Source organism: Heloderma suspectum, chromosome 2, assembly GCF_057233095.1.
Source record: "Heloderma suspectum isolate Gila_16-S chromosome 2, 16-S_ref, whole genome shotgun sequence".
NCBI lineage: Eukaryota > Metazoa > Chordata > Lepidosauria > Squamata > Helodermatidae > Heloderma > Heloderma suspectum.
In genome coordinates this window covers 33,485,878-33,500,792 of record NC_139459.1, presented here as the reverse complement: position 1 = coordinate 33,500,792, position 14,915 = coordinate 33,485,878, and the positions used below count along the sequence as shown (strand labels likewise).

Here is a 14,915-nt window from a genome sequence, read left to right as displayed (position 1 = left end):
CGGATGCATTCTGCACCAGCTGAAGTTTCTGGACCATCTTCAAAGGCAGCCCCACATATAGCGTATTACAGTAGTCCCGCCTGGACCTCACTAGCGCATGGATAACCAAGGCAAGGTCCATCCTCTCCAGATAGAGCTGCAGCTGGCATACCAGCCTAGGCTTATAAAACACATGCCTGGACACTGCAGCCATCTTGGCTTCCCCCAGCTAGTGCAGAATCCAGGTGGACTCCCAGACTATGAACTTAGAGGGAGTGCAACCCCATCTAAGACCAGTTTTTCATCCAGAGTAGTTGGTTTCCCATCCCACATTACCTCCATCTTGTCCAGATTACATCTCAGCGTGTTCACCCCCATCAACCCCAAAGCAGCCTCTAGACACTGGTTCAACAGTTCCACAGGCTCCCTGGGATGAGTAGATGGAAATAAGAGGTAAAGCTGAGGATCATCCACATACTGATGACACTTCATCCCAAACCTCCGGTTGATTTCCCCCAGCAGTTTCATGTAGATGTTAAAAAGTATTTCCTTATTTCAGCACTAAAGCCTGAAGTAGCATTTCGTTCTGCAAGGACACCTAGAATCATTATTTAGCACTGGTCCTCTACATGCATCTCCAGCTGCTTGTACAGGTTCCTGTTGTAACAAGAACCATTGGTGGCCCTAATTTGATTTTCAGTCTATATTTAGCCACTGAAGGACACAGAAAGCAATGCAAAGAGTGAAATGTCATTTTTATCGCAAATTCACAAGGATGGCAACAATGATATCTAGCATTTTCTACAATGTTTGTACAAAGCCTCGAGTGTTTATGCCACATAATGAAATGCGACAATGAAGTACGCTCTCAGCTGAGACATACACCAGAGAGCAAGGGAAATTATGGCAACATTTGCATAATCAAATTGACTTTTAAGGATCTGCAGCAGAATTGACCTAATGGTGCTATTCACTGTTGAGAGGCCCAGATGTCCATGCTGATACGATACGATACAATGTCATTTTATTGTATGCCAGAAATAAACATCCTCAAAATTATTCAGAGATCTTAAATGTAAATGACTGCATTTGTATCATATGGTTTGTGGGGTTCATACATTCCTGACTGAATTACACCACTCAGTTAATGCAGTCATCCATCTGTGAAAGATAATCTCCATATCATATGCTTACTTCCCTGTAACAATTTATGAACTATGCCTGGGAAAGCACCTCGGAATGAAAATTACTTATACAAAATAATGGTTGCACAGAGGCTGATACAGGTGAATTTTATGATGGTACATTTATGTTGGTTTCCAAATACATAAGACTAGGAACAGGATACGAATCACTCGTTTAATGGGTCAAGCTAGGAGTGAGCACACAACATATAACCAACAGCAGGAACACCAAACATTTTAATGTGCTTGACCACAGGGGAATAGATCCCAGGACTGGAAGCATAAGCCAGCACAGTAGGACCCTGAAGCAATGAAAGTTCCTACCATCCTGTCCCAAACACAAACACTTTCACCTCAGCACAGCCCACAAATGAAAGGGCTTCCTTAGCTTGACCTGTCTAAGATGCCTGCCCCAGCTCTCAATTGCAATGTTCTCTAGCTTTTTCCTTGCCTTCCCAGTTGCTACTTTTTTTACTTACCTGCTCTTGCAAATTCTCTTACTCTACAAACTAATTATGGATCCCAACAGTCCAAACTAGAAACCAGACTCCAGATCTCTAAAGACTTGATTCCCACTGACAGGCTAGACTTCCAACAGTGTTACCCCACTCTGAAACAAAATTAGCCTTAGAAATTTGGTAATGTGTATGAGGGGAGGGCAGGGGGGTAAGTAGTAAAGTTTACACTAAGAATACAAAACGTATGATGCACTGTCTCCTATAGCAAGAGTGTACATATGCAATAGCATATTAAGCATTTTTAGCCAAACTAAGCGAACTGACTGCACAGAAGGAATGACATAACAGATGGAACTGAATGAATTTTCAATGGACAGATGGATTTTACATAACTCTCTTTCTGTTTGCATCTCAGGTTTGATTCAGTATCTGGAGTATTTTGGATAAATCCATTGATATGGAATCCAAATTAGGCAGATGAAGATATTCATTCATGGTTTATGTAAAACAAGTGACAATCGGCTCACCTGTTCTGGACCAGTTATCAGTTTTCCTGAAGGAATGGGTATGTAGTCTGGAAGTTGTCCTTGACCCAGGTTTTCTGCACTGAATGCTCCTTAAATAAAGTTTGGCTCCATATTTTATCAAGGTGGGAAAATTTATGTTTAGAACAAGAAGACATTCTCAGTTGTGGCACCACAACTATACTCCTGGGCATTTGATGGGCTGGTAATATAGCAGTCAAATAGTTTGTGGCTGCTAATGATGTTTTAGTCATTTTATGAGGTGGTTGTATTTTAATGAATAATTGCTGTAGCAGTTTTAATTTTTGTAAGTTTTAATTCTATTGTAAGTTGCCTTGAGTTTTGTTTTTCTATTTCTTTTCTTTTTTGAGAAAGGCGACTAAGGAAATTAACAACAAAAACTCTGGAGTGCTCTGTCTTAAGATGCCCACCTAGCCCCAAACTGCACACCTTTAGGACAAGGGTGAGGGTGTTTTGTTTTTACTTTTAAAATATTAATTAATTGCAGAAAATATTTCTATCCAGCCTTCTGTCATTATTGTTTGCATTCTCGTAAGAAACACAGGGAGTCCATTGCTTTCCTAAATCCAGTGAAACTGCTAATTCAGTCACGAGCAAATCCAGAATTTTAAATTAACCACTCCCTGACTGTCGCGACAGAGGTTGACCTAACATAATCTTAGTTGCTACCAGGTTCAGCAAAAGACATCTGAGTGTCCCCTGAAGGTCTTCATTTGAATAATTCAAGACCAAAGTTAAGAAATCAAACTGTAGTCTCATACTGGTAATTTGATAAATAACTTCAGTTACCTGAAACAAATAGGATTAAATATGACAACAGACCCACCATAAATGATACAAACTTGCATGGTTAATGTGGCATTTCCAATATTTAGATGTGTTACCAGTGTGGAAAATCTTGTTGAGCTTTATTGGAGTCATAGACCAAGAGGAGATCAAAACAGGTCTTATAGAGCAAATGTTTTGATTCCAGTTCTCATCTGAAATACTACTTTCCCATATCCCTGGCCCATAAACTGTTATCTAAATTTCATTTAAGATGTCATTCTTTGTATGCATTTTCCAGTTAATAGCTTACACAAAAATGTCCCACATTTTCATATCAGTAATGAGACTTTCAATATATGAAGCAGGAAATTCACTTGTAAATTTGTAACGTTATTAAAACAGAGAGAGAAGATCTAAATTTGAGATTTGTTATGTTTTAGAAAATATTTATTTCATCCCTGCCCCCTTTCTTCCCATGGTGATAGGTTTCTTATTTTCCTGCAACCTAGGATTGCTGTGGCACAAAATGATGAATTGGGATGTGATGGAATGAGGATGGGATCCAACCTTATGTGCTGTATCCAATGTTAGTCAGTCCTATTCATTTCAAGGGGTCTATCCTAAGTAGTACTTGCACTCGATCCAGCCTTATATTTTCAACCCAATTACTTCACAACGGATATACAGCACAAAATGTCCTTTATATTTGCTTCTATTGTGTTCTTCCAACTGAGAAAAATCTCACAATCTCCCCTTCAGATTAAATATACCATCACTAAAAATCGAAGACAATGGAGAGATACCTGAGCTTAATTTATTCATATACTTGTCCCAACAATCCAGTATGGGATTAACATCTGAGTAATTAAATCTTCATGGTTGACTTTATTTACTAATGGTAAAAGCATCCAGCACAATCAATCCTAAGTCTTGTTAAAGCCAAAACCAAACTGCAGTTTTATCATGAGTGAATCACAATCTTATTTAGTAAACTATTTAGACAGGGTTTTTTTTTTATCTATCTATCTATCTATCTATCTATCATTGTGAACAGTGAATTCTGCTGATGTTTTAAGAGTGCGGTATTAGACTGCCCCCCAATACACATCTGTAAATCCCACTGAACTCCAAAGGGTGTACTTCTGAATAATCAGATATAGGATTACACTGCCAGTTTTTTCCCCTTTGTTTAGTTTTTTGTTTGTTTTTTGGTATTTTATATTTTTGTTCGGCTTAATTATGTTGTAAGCTACTCTGTGTACCTCAGTAGAAAGGCAAGGTAGATTTGACAAACAATATTATCATAAGAGGTTGTTGTTCAGTCGTTCAGTCGTGTCCGACTCTTCGTGACCCCATGGACCATAGCACGCCAGGCCTTCCTGTCCTGCGCTCTCTCCCAGAGTGTGCTCAAGTTCATATTCATTGCATCAGTGATGCTATCTAGCCATCTCATCCTCTGCCGTCCCCTTCTCCTTTTGCCTTCAGTCTTTCCCAGCATCAGGGTCTTTTCCAGAGAGTTTTCTCTTCGCATTAGTTGGCCAAAATATTTGAGCTTCAGTATCTGTCCTTCCAATGAGCACTCAGGGTTGATTTCCTTCAGGATTGACTGATTTGACCTCCTTGCAGTCCAGGGGACTCGTAAGAGTCTTCTCCATCACCACAGTTCAATGGTATCAATTCTTCGGCGCTCAGCCTTCCTTATAGTCCAGCTCTCACAGCCATACGTTGCTACTGGGAAAACCATAGCTTTGATTAGATGGACCTTTGTCAGCAAGGTGATGTCTCTGCTTCTTACTATGCTGTCTATTTGCCATAGCTTTCCTCCCAAGGAGCAAGCGTCTTTTAATTTCATGGCTACAGTCACCATCTGCGTGACTTGGAGCCCAAGAAAATAAAATCTGTCACTGCTTCCATTTCTTCCCCTTCCATATGTCAGGAAGTGATGGGGCCAGATGCCATGATCTTAGTTTTTTTAATGTTGAGTTTCAAACCAGCTTTTGCACTCTCCTCAACAAGAGGCTCTTTAGATCCTCTTCGCTTTCTGCCATTAGGATGGTATCGTCTGCGTATCTGAAGTTGTTGATAATTCTCCCGGCAATCTTAATTCTGACCTGTGATTCATCCAACCCGATGTTTCTCATGATGTACTCTGCATGTAAGTTAAATAAGCAGGGCGACAATATGCAGCCTTGTCGTACTCCTTTCCCAATTTTGAACCAATCGGTTGTTCCATGTCTGGTTCTTACTGTTGCTTCTTGACCCTCGTACAGGTTTCTCAGGAGACGGGTAGGTGGGCTGGTACCCCCATCTCTTTCAGAATTTGCCACAGTTTGTTGTGATCCACACAATCAAAGGCTTTAGCGTAGTCAATGAAGTAGAAATAGACATTTTTCTGGAATTCTCTTGCTTTCTCCGTGATCCAGCGAATGTTGGTGATTTGATCTCTAGTTCCTCTGCCTCTTTGAAACCCAGCTTGTACTTCCGGTAGTTCTCAGTTCACATACTGCTGAAGCCTAGCTTGTAGGATTTTGAGCATCACCTTGCTGCCATGTGAAATGAGCGCAATTGTATGGCAGTTTGAACACTCTTTGGCGTTGCCCTTCTTTGGAATTGGAATGTAAAGTGACCTTTTCCAGTCTTGTGGCCATTGTTGAGTGTTCCAAATTTGTTGGCATATTGAGTGCAGCACTTTAACAGCATCATCTTTTAGTTTCTTAAATTGCTCAGCTGGAATACTGCCATCTGCGCTAGCTTTGTTGTTACTAATGCTTCTTAAGGCCCACTTGACTTCACTCTCGAGGATGTCCGGCTCAAGTTCAGTGACCACACTATCATGGCTATCAGGGACATTCAGATCTTTCCTGTATAGTTCTTCTGTGTATTCTTGCCACTTCTTCTTAATCTCATCTGCTTCTGTTAGGTCCCTGCCTTCTTTGTCCTTTATCATGCCAGTCTTTGCACAAAATATTCCCTTGATATCTCCAATTTTCTTGAAGAGATCTCTAGTCTTCCCCATTCTATTGTTTTCCTCGATTTCTTTGCATTGTTCATTTAAAAAGGCCTTCTTGTCTCTCCCTGCTGTTCTCTGCAACTCTGCATTCAGTTGGATATATCTTCCCCTTTCTTCCTTGCTTTTTGCTTCCCTTCTTTCCTCAGCTACTTGTAAAGCCTCCTCAGACAGCCACTTTGCTTTCTTGCATTTCTTTTTCTTTGGGATGGATTGAGTTGCTGCCTCCTGAACAATGTTACGGACCTCCGTCCATAGTTCCTCAGGCACTCTGTCTATCAGGTCTAATCCCTGAAATCTATTCCTCACCTCCACTGTATATTCATAAGGGATATGATTTAGGTCATACCTGAATGTTTTAGTGGTTTTCCCTACGTTCTTCAATTTAAGCCGAAATTTTGCAGCAAGAAGCTCATGATCTGAGCCACAGTCAGCTCCAGGTCTTGTTTTGACTGACTGTATAGAGCTTCTCCATCTTTGGCTGCAAAGGACATAATCAATCTGATTTCGATATTGACCATCTGGTGATGTCCATGTGTACAGTCGCCTCTTGTGCTATTGGAAAAGAGTGTTTGCTATGATCAGCGTGTTCTCTTGGCAAAACTCTATTAGCCTTTCTCCTGCTTCATTTTGTACACCAAGGCCATGCTTGCCTGTTATCCTGGTGATTTCTTGACTTCCTACTTTAGCATTCCAATCCCCTATGATGAAGAGGACATCTTTTTTTGGTGTTAGTTCTAGAAGGTGTTGTAGGTCTTCACAGAACCGATCAACCACAGCTTCTTTGGCATCAGTGGTTGGGGCATAGACTTGAATTACTGTGACGTAGGGATGGGGGAGAATTTCTCCCCGAAACTTCGGGGGGCCGACTGCCAACGCATTCGGTCCTCTGAAGTTTCAGGGAGAAATTCTCCGCCCCCCCACCCCCCCGGGATGGGACTTACCTTTCACGAATGTCGCTCCCGGCGGCGGGTCCCGGCGGCGGTTCGGCAGGTCTTCGTCAGGGGCGGGGGCGGCAGCCGGTCTTTTGACCGGCTGCCGCCGCCGCCATTACAAGTTAAAAAAAAAAATAACTTTTTATTTCGCGGCCGGGGAGACGGGGCACTTCTCCCCGGCCTGAATTTCGGCCGGGCGAGGCGAGGTGCCTCCCCCCCCCGGCCTGAATTTCGGCCAGGCAAGGAGGGGCGCCTCCCCCCCCGGCCTGAATTTCGGGGGGAGAAGCAAAGCGCCTCCCCCCCACCACAAAGCAAGCTGCGAGACCAGGTAAGTGACTTTCGTACATCCCTACTGTGATGTTGAATGGTTTGCCTTGGATTCGTACTGAGATCATTCTATCATTTTTGAGATTGTACACCAGTACTGCTTTTCCCACCCTTTTGTTGACTATGAGTGCTACTCCATTTCTTCTAAGGGATTCTTGCCCACAGTAGTAGATATGATGGTCACCTGAATTAAATTCACCCATGCTTGTCCATTTTAGTTCGCTGATTCCCAAGATGTCGATGTTCAATCTTGCCATCTCATGTTTGACCACCTTCAGCTTACCTTGATTCATTGATCTTACATTCCAGATTCCTAAACAATATTGTTCTTTACAGCATCGGATTTTCTTTTCACCACCAGACACATCCACAGCTGAGTGTCCTTTTGGCTTTGGCCCAGCTGCTTCACTCTTTCTGGCGCTACTTGGAAATACCCTCTGCTCCTCCCCAGTAGTATATTGGACACCTTCCGACCTGAGGGGCTCATCTTCCGGCGTCATATCTTTTAGCCTTGTGATACGTTCCATGGGGTTTTCTTGGCAAGAATACAGAAGTGGGTTGCCATTTCCTTCTCCAGTGGACCACACTTTGTCAGAACTCTCTGCCATGACCTGTCCGTCTTGGGTGGCCCTGCACGGCATAGCTTATGGCTTCACTGAGTTACGCAAGCCCCTTCACCACAACAAGGCAGTGATCCATGAAGGGGATCATAACAGGTTAGGAAGTGCTATTCCACCATTCTGATTTGGCTGCTGCACTGAGAAAAACGTAACCCTGGAGCATTTTCCTGCCCAAATGAAGTGATTCATCATTTTCTGCCAACTCTTAAATGCCTCATAATCTATCAGCAATGTTAATATGATGAATAAAAATCAAAGTTTGGACAGGGTGGACAACTTAATGGTGGACAGCCCAGCATGCTAGGACAACTGTAATCAACTCTTGCAAAATATTGATACTCAAGTGTCTGATCAAATTAGCTGACCAGCTAAAACCAGATGGGTTAGCTAATCTGAGTTTTAATCTCTACTGACATACGTTTTGCCAAATGGCTCAGATTTTTCTTTTGTTGCTTTATAACCAGAGATGGGACCATATACATCTATTAATTGTGAAAGATGGACTAACGAATCCAACAGTTCTGCCAAGGTTTTTAGGAGGTAAAGGCAGTGATGTGGATTTTCTGGAAAATTTTGAATTGGAAATGTTTCCAGAAAAAAATTCCAATGCAAATTACGTCAATTTACATAGGGTCAATTTACAATTTACACTTCACTCCAAGACATATGTATTTCAATGACATATATGTATTCTCTGACATGGGTCACGAAGAGTCGGACATGACTTAACGAATGAACAACAACAACAACTTCTCTGACATACTTGCTATGGATTATCACCTGAAAAACGTTAATTCCAACTTCGAAACTGCCAACCTTGCCTAATAATAAAATTGCAATTGGCATACATTCATTTTTACCAATGAACTTATGAAACGGAAAGTTTTCTGCAGAAAAATAAAGCACTAGGAAATTTTCCTACCCACATCACTGGGTAAAGGATAGACTTCGGAGCTCACAAACCCTGCCGCCAGTGCACCTGTGGCGAGTGTTCCCTTCTTGAGTTCTCTATAAACTGCTGAGCAAGCAGGAAAGGGGAGGGCCCTGTATTCCTTTGGGCTGCCATCTGCAAAATCCCGCGTGGAAATGAGGCAAAACCCAGAACCTCCCCTCAATCCTTGGGCACATGCAGAAGTCTTCAAGAGGGGCAGGGTCTTGTTTCAGAGAAGACAAGATGTGGTCTGAATCTATCTCACAGCTTTTCCCATCACCGGTGGCTTCTCAGGCACTGGGAAAGGAGGAAAGCCAAGGGGATGAAACATATGTGCAGAAACAGCATGAATCTCTAAATGAATTGGGCACATGTGGAGGTCTTGGGGACAATGGCAACCACAAATAAGGGTTGTCTTTACGTCAAACAAAAACTTAATGCACCCCTTATAAACTTTGCCACTCCCAAACTTTTGTTCTGTATTCAACTACTCATTTTATCCGATTGTGCATTTTGGCTGTATACACACACACAGGCGCACACACATACGCACACAGTCACACATATACACACATGTTGCTATCCACCTTGGGCCTCTTGTACTGGGGAGAAAAGCAAAAGAAATATTTTATAAGTGAACCAGAATGGTTGCCTAAAGTTTCCTAAAACTTTAGGAAAGTTTTACAGTTATTGGATATTGTGTTTCATCCAGACAGCCGTATATGGCCAATATGGGTTTGTGCAGGCAAAGGGGCTATTAAAAATGTTGCTGTGGACTAGTTTCTTTGAAAAATTTGTTTTCAAGGGCTGTGCTGTACTTAGGACTATGCTGTATTGAGAAGCACTGCCCTAGGGAGAAGCTAATGAGAAGAACATCCCTGGGGAGGATGTTTTAGTTATGAGAATAAAGATAAATTTGAAGAGTATCGTTTCTGCATTATGGTTCTGCAGTGATGCATGAGGTTTGATTTACTCAGCTGCCATGCAGTCTCGATGCCTGATGCCAGAAGTTCCAAATGTAAAGTGATCCAGCTCCTACAAAGTTAAATAAATGCTTCGTGTTTGCAGAGACTGCAAAGCCTAGCTCACAGAGGACAGGCAGTTTGGCATAGCAATGCATTTTTGCCCTATAAGATTTGTCAAAAGCCTACAATATTTCCGGGTTAAAGTGACTCACCACCAAGGGGGGAACTGCAAGTAGACAGGAAAGATCCACCACCTCTAGAGAGTATGAACAATGGTCAATGGCAGAAGCTGGTGCCCAAAAATCTGGAGGGCATCAAGTCGGGACAGGCCAATCTAACCGTGCAGTGACTCCAGATCCTGCATAATGCCCTGACTAGCTCCTCTCCTTCTCTGTCTCACAACTCCCTGAAGCCCTTTGCCAATCCTAGAAAATGCTGTACTGATAAAGAGACAAAGGAATAAAGATGTCAGTGTGTCGCTCCTGCACAGATCTGTGGTTCTTGTACTAGTAGCCCCCCTTCCCCCCACAACTGCTGCAACCCTGAGCAGTTGATTGGGCTCACTGTCATTAACTCACAACAGTGATGAATAACTTGGGAAGGCATTATTTTTCATTGAAAACCTATCTATCCCATCTTTGTACTTCAAGCAAGCCATAAGGAGCTGCCAGTATTACAGGTAGAAACCCAAGGCTCTTTCTACAGTGAGCTACTAACGCTACAGGCTGAAGCATTTCTCCAACTGGGGATAATCCACCTGGAACCTTGGCCAGGCACCTGAGCTCGCTCCTTCCAAGTTTTGCCTGGCTAGGGAAAACCCAAGTGGATCAAAGCAGCCCCCACCAGGAAGGCACAGGTGCACTGAAGTTGAGGCACCAGATGGAGGATCGTTCCTCCACCCAGTACCAAGGGAAACACTTCCTGACTGTTAGAGCAATACGACAATGGAACCAATTACCTAGGCAGGTAGTGGGCTCTCCCATACTGGAGGCATTCAAGATGAAGCTGGAAAGCCATTCATCAGGGATGCTCTGACTTGGATTCCTGCACTGAGCAGGGGGTTGGACTCGATGGTCTTGTAGGCCCCTCCCAACCCTACTATTCTATGATTCTATGATGCTATGATTGTTGAACACATGCTGATGTTCATCTCATTCCCTATTCCCAGTTCAATTTGCACAAATTTCCTCCGTAGACTGAATCAGCCCCATTTTAGTCTATGGAGGAAATCTGCGCCAATGTGGAGAGAGTTGTGAAAATTTGGGGAGATTTGCAAAAATCTCCCCTTCGATTGCTACTCAAGTTTCCTGTTCGCGTAGAGTGAGCCGTGACTGAGAATGGGAATCAGGCACAAAATGAGTGGTGAGATGATGTTCAGAGAATCCTCGTGATCTCAAACATCGCTCACTCAACCATCCGTAGCAGCACACAGGGAAATTCCTGCTTTATCCCTTATCACAGATCAGAGATAACATTGGGGATTCTTCTCCCTGCCTTCATGGGCTGGATGTTCCCCAACCCTGCCCTAGGCAATAAAGAATTCTGTGTTGCTGTGTGACTTCACCCACCCAGGCTGGCAATCAGCTCTCCTCACCAGAAACGGGTATAAAAAGGCTTCCTACTCAGTCTGGGTCTTTGCCTGGACAACCATTGTCCTTAATGTCTCTGACTCATGCTCAGCTCATCTCCCAGTTCCCAGTCCATGGCTGCCTATGTCTCAGTTCATTACAATAATAAAAACATAACAAGTACCCAAATAATTAAAAGTCAGCAGCAAATCCAATAAAAAAACAAGGCAGATAATCAAATATAGCAAAAGACATGAGCAAAGAGAGAGTTTTTATAAATTGGCATACAAAAGGCTGTTGTCCTATACTCACTTACTTGGGAGTCTCATTGAACTCCACGTGGCTTGCTTCTGAGTAGATATGTATAAAATTACACTGCACAAAAGTTAGATGCCTGACTAATGGATCCAGTGAGGGCTTTGAAACATTTGACATTATACCAGTTGCTGGGGAACATGGGTGGGAGGGTGCTGTTGCAATCATGCCCTGCTTGTGCATTCCTGGTCGACAGCTGGTTGGCCACCGTGTGAACAGAATGCTGGACTAGATGGACCCTTGGTCTGATCCAGGAGGGCTCTTCCTATGTTCTTATGTTCTTATGACTTCCCCCACAGAAATGGCCTGCAGAGATACTCACCGGCGCATGGCACAGGGATGCGGTAGAAGATCTTAATATATAATTATTTAGTCATCCATCTGCAGAAAGCAAATTACCTGAATAGCAGAGCAATACTACAGCCCATCTGTATCGATATTTGCAGACCAGGCAAGAAATTGTTGATCATTGCAAGCAGATTAAAGTCTGTGAAGATGACAAAAGTTACATGATTGGCTGCTTCTTGCTACTTTATTAACTTCAGAGAGGCAAAAAAACAAAGCAGCTCTGAGTTCTCTCCCAAGAGACACCAGTGAGTTCTTTCTATCCATCAGCTACTGTCTCTCAAGTCATAATCTGTGCTGTCATTAGCCACTCCAGCAGCAAATAGCTTCATGCTGGCTAGAACTTATTGCACTGAGCAACTGGAGACTGTGCCCCAAAGCTCATCCTAAACAGCATTACTCAAAGGAGAATCCCAAAGTTGCACGAGCAAAAGGTTGTGCTGAAAATTTATTTAAATCTCTTTACTTAATGCAGGCTCAGCTTAGCATGAATTATTAAAAAAAAAAAAAAAAAGCAATTTATGAGCTAATCAGTCCATAATCATGTTTGTGGTCAAAAGAATGCCTGCCTACAGCCAGCACTTTTACGATGTTCATTCCCATTAGGGGGGCGGGTGAGCGGGGGGTGGGTGCATGTTTTTAAATGACACATACATGGGGAAAGAAAAAAAGAGATCCCCTAATACAGGGGTGGGCCAGCTTCAGGATTATGGGATCTACTCTGGATTTTTTAGTAGGACCCTGAGGTCCACCAGCTAGAGCTAGATACAAAACAGTGGCTCAGGAAAGCAAAAAGGGGAAAAAAAGCTAAGTATACAGCCAGATATTGGTGGGACCTGGGTGTCAACTCATGTGGCACTGATACAGTGCCAGCTGCACTGGCTGCCAGCGTGTTTCCAAGTCGATTCAAAGTGCTCGTTTTTACCATTAAAGCCTTAAATGGTTTGTGCCCAAGTTATCTGAGGGACCATCTGGATGCTACACAGCCTGTCCGGCATCCCCTAAACTAACTTCCTGTCCTCAGGTGTAGAGGAGGACACTGTCCTATCACCAATGTTGAAGTAAGGTTCAACAAACACACTGGTTAATGTATGTATTTTGAATATGTGTGTGTGTCCCGTACCAGGCTGCCTGCACGCTGAGGTCATCAAATTAAGCCCTTCTCACCTCCCTGCCACCAGAGGCAGTTAGGCTGGTAAGGACAAGGGAGAGGGCCTTCTCACTGGTGGCCCCACACCGCTGGAGTCAAATTCCATCCGGAGTTCATCAGGTCCCCTTCTTTGTAGGTCTTCAGGAAAGTTCTGAAGACCCACCTGTTCCCAGTGGACTTCCTTTAATTTCTTGGGCTGCTGGTTTTACTGGTAACCTCTGCTATGGACATTTATTTATTTATTTATTTATTTATTTACAATATTTATATACCACTCCACATCAAAAGATTTTGGAGCAGTGAACAATAAAGATAAAAGAATAATACACCATGTAAAACAATTAAAATATTTTAAAAGAAACAAATTCTGAGTTCTGAATAAACAGCAGGTGGTCACTCAAGGAAGGCCTCTCAAAATAACAATGTCATCAGAAGGTGCCAAAAGCACCACAATGTTGGTGCCTGCCTGACCTCCAAAGGCAGGGAGTTCCACAGGAAGGGGGCCACCACACTGAAGGCTCTTTTCCTGATGGACTCCAACTGGTCTATGGGTCCATGTGGAACCACCAGGAACATGCCCTCTGATGACCACAATGACCAGGCAGGTTGGTAAAGAAGAAGGCGCTCTCTCAGGTATCCTGGTCCCAAGTTGTTTAGGGCTTTGTACACTAGTACTAATACCTTAAATGGGGAGCCAGTGCAGTTCCCTCAGCTAGGGAGTTACATGCTAAAAAGGGGCAGCTCTTGACAACAGCTGAGTTGCTGCATTCTGCACTAGATCCAGCTTCCAGACCAGCCTTAAGGGCAGCCCCACATAGAGCACATGGCAGTAATACAGTCTTGAGGTTACTAATGCCTGCATCACCATGGCCAAGCTATCCCTGTCCATGAGAGGCCATAGCTGGTGAACCAGCCAAAGCTGGTAAAAGGTAGTGCTGTGCCGAAAATTTCTCCCACTTTTTTTTTTTTTTTTTTACCATTCTCATTCAGTTTGATAGAAGAGAAATTGCTTTCAAAACAGAATTCAGAGGACAAGAAATTTCAGAGAAATTCTCATGGGTTGGGTTCGGGGTTCTTGGGCTTACCTTACTTAGGAGGTGACTGAGGAGTGAGCACAAGTGTCCTGTTTTTCATTGCCAAATCATCTCTCTGGCCACCTGTAGCCTCCTCAGCGCCCTACACTTCAATTAAAGCCCAGTTTAGGGCACCATGCAGTAATTCCTCCCATAGGGCTTTTTCAGATCCTATTTGCAGGCAGCCCGGGAGGCTAGCTGTGATTAGGTAAGCTCAAAAACACCACAAAAATAAATTCTAAAACATACTGAATGAGGCAGAACAATAGAAGCCTCTCTCATGGGCGGAGAAAACTTTCAGGAAACCGGAGGACAGATTCTGGCAGAGCACTAACTCCACCTCATCCCTGGAGCCGGACACAACACTGCCCCCACCTGTATTGCGGTGGATGCAAATTGGGGGCCAGCCTGCCAAGACAGTTGATGATGTTGCAGCACAAAGACCCCCAAAACCCTTACCAAAAAAGAAAAAAGCTGTGCTACCAGCCCTGCCAATGGGGAGCCCTGCCTGGGAGAAACTGCTGAGAATTTCTCCTTCCCCTGGAAAAATTCAGTGAAATTGTCTCCCAAATTTCTCTACCCACAAGTAAGGTGGAGAATTTCAAGAGGCCACTTGTGCACAGCTCTAGTAAAAGGCACTCCAAGCCACTGTGGCCACTTGGGCCTCCAATGACAATGATGGATCAAGGAGTACCCCCAGGCTATGAACATGAACTTTCAGAGGGAATGCAACCCCATCCAGAAG

The 14,915-nt window shown here is 43.4% G+C and overlaps 1 protein-coding gene across 3 annotated transcripts in view; it reads right to left on the bottom strand.

Annotated features, from left to right (window-relative positions):
- Window positions 1-14,915, bottom strand: part of PARP8 (poly(ADP-ribose) polymerase family member 8) — a 207,817-nt gene that overhangs the window by 146,285 nt on the left and 46,617 nt on the right. Inside the window, exon 1 of one of the 3 annotated variants that reach the window (XM_084833192.1) lies at window positions 12,002-12,083. The exons of the other annotated variants lie outside the window; for them this stretch is intronic. Within the exon in view, the coding sequence (XP_084689318.1) occupies window positions 12,002-12,072 (71 nt within the window). The 5' untranslated portion in view covers window positions 12,073-12,083. Of the gene's footprint in view, window positions 1-12,001; window positions 12,084-14,915 lie in introns of those variants that run through there. 3 annotated transcript variants of the gene reach the window in all.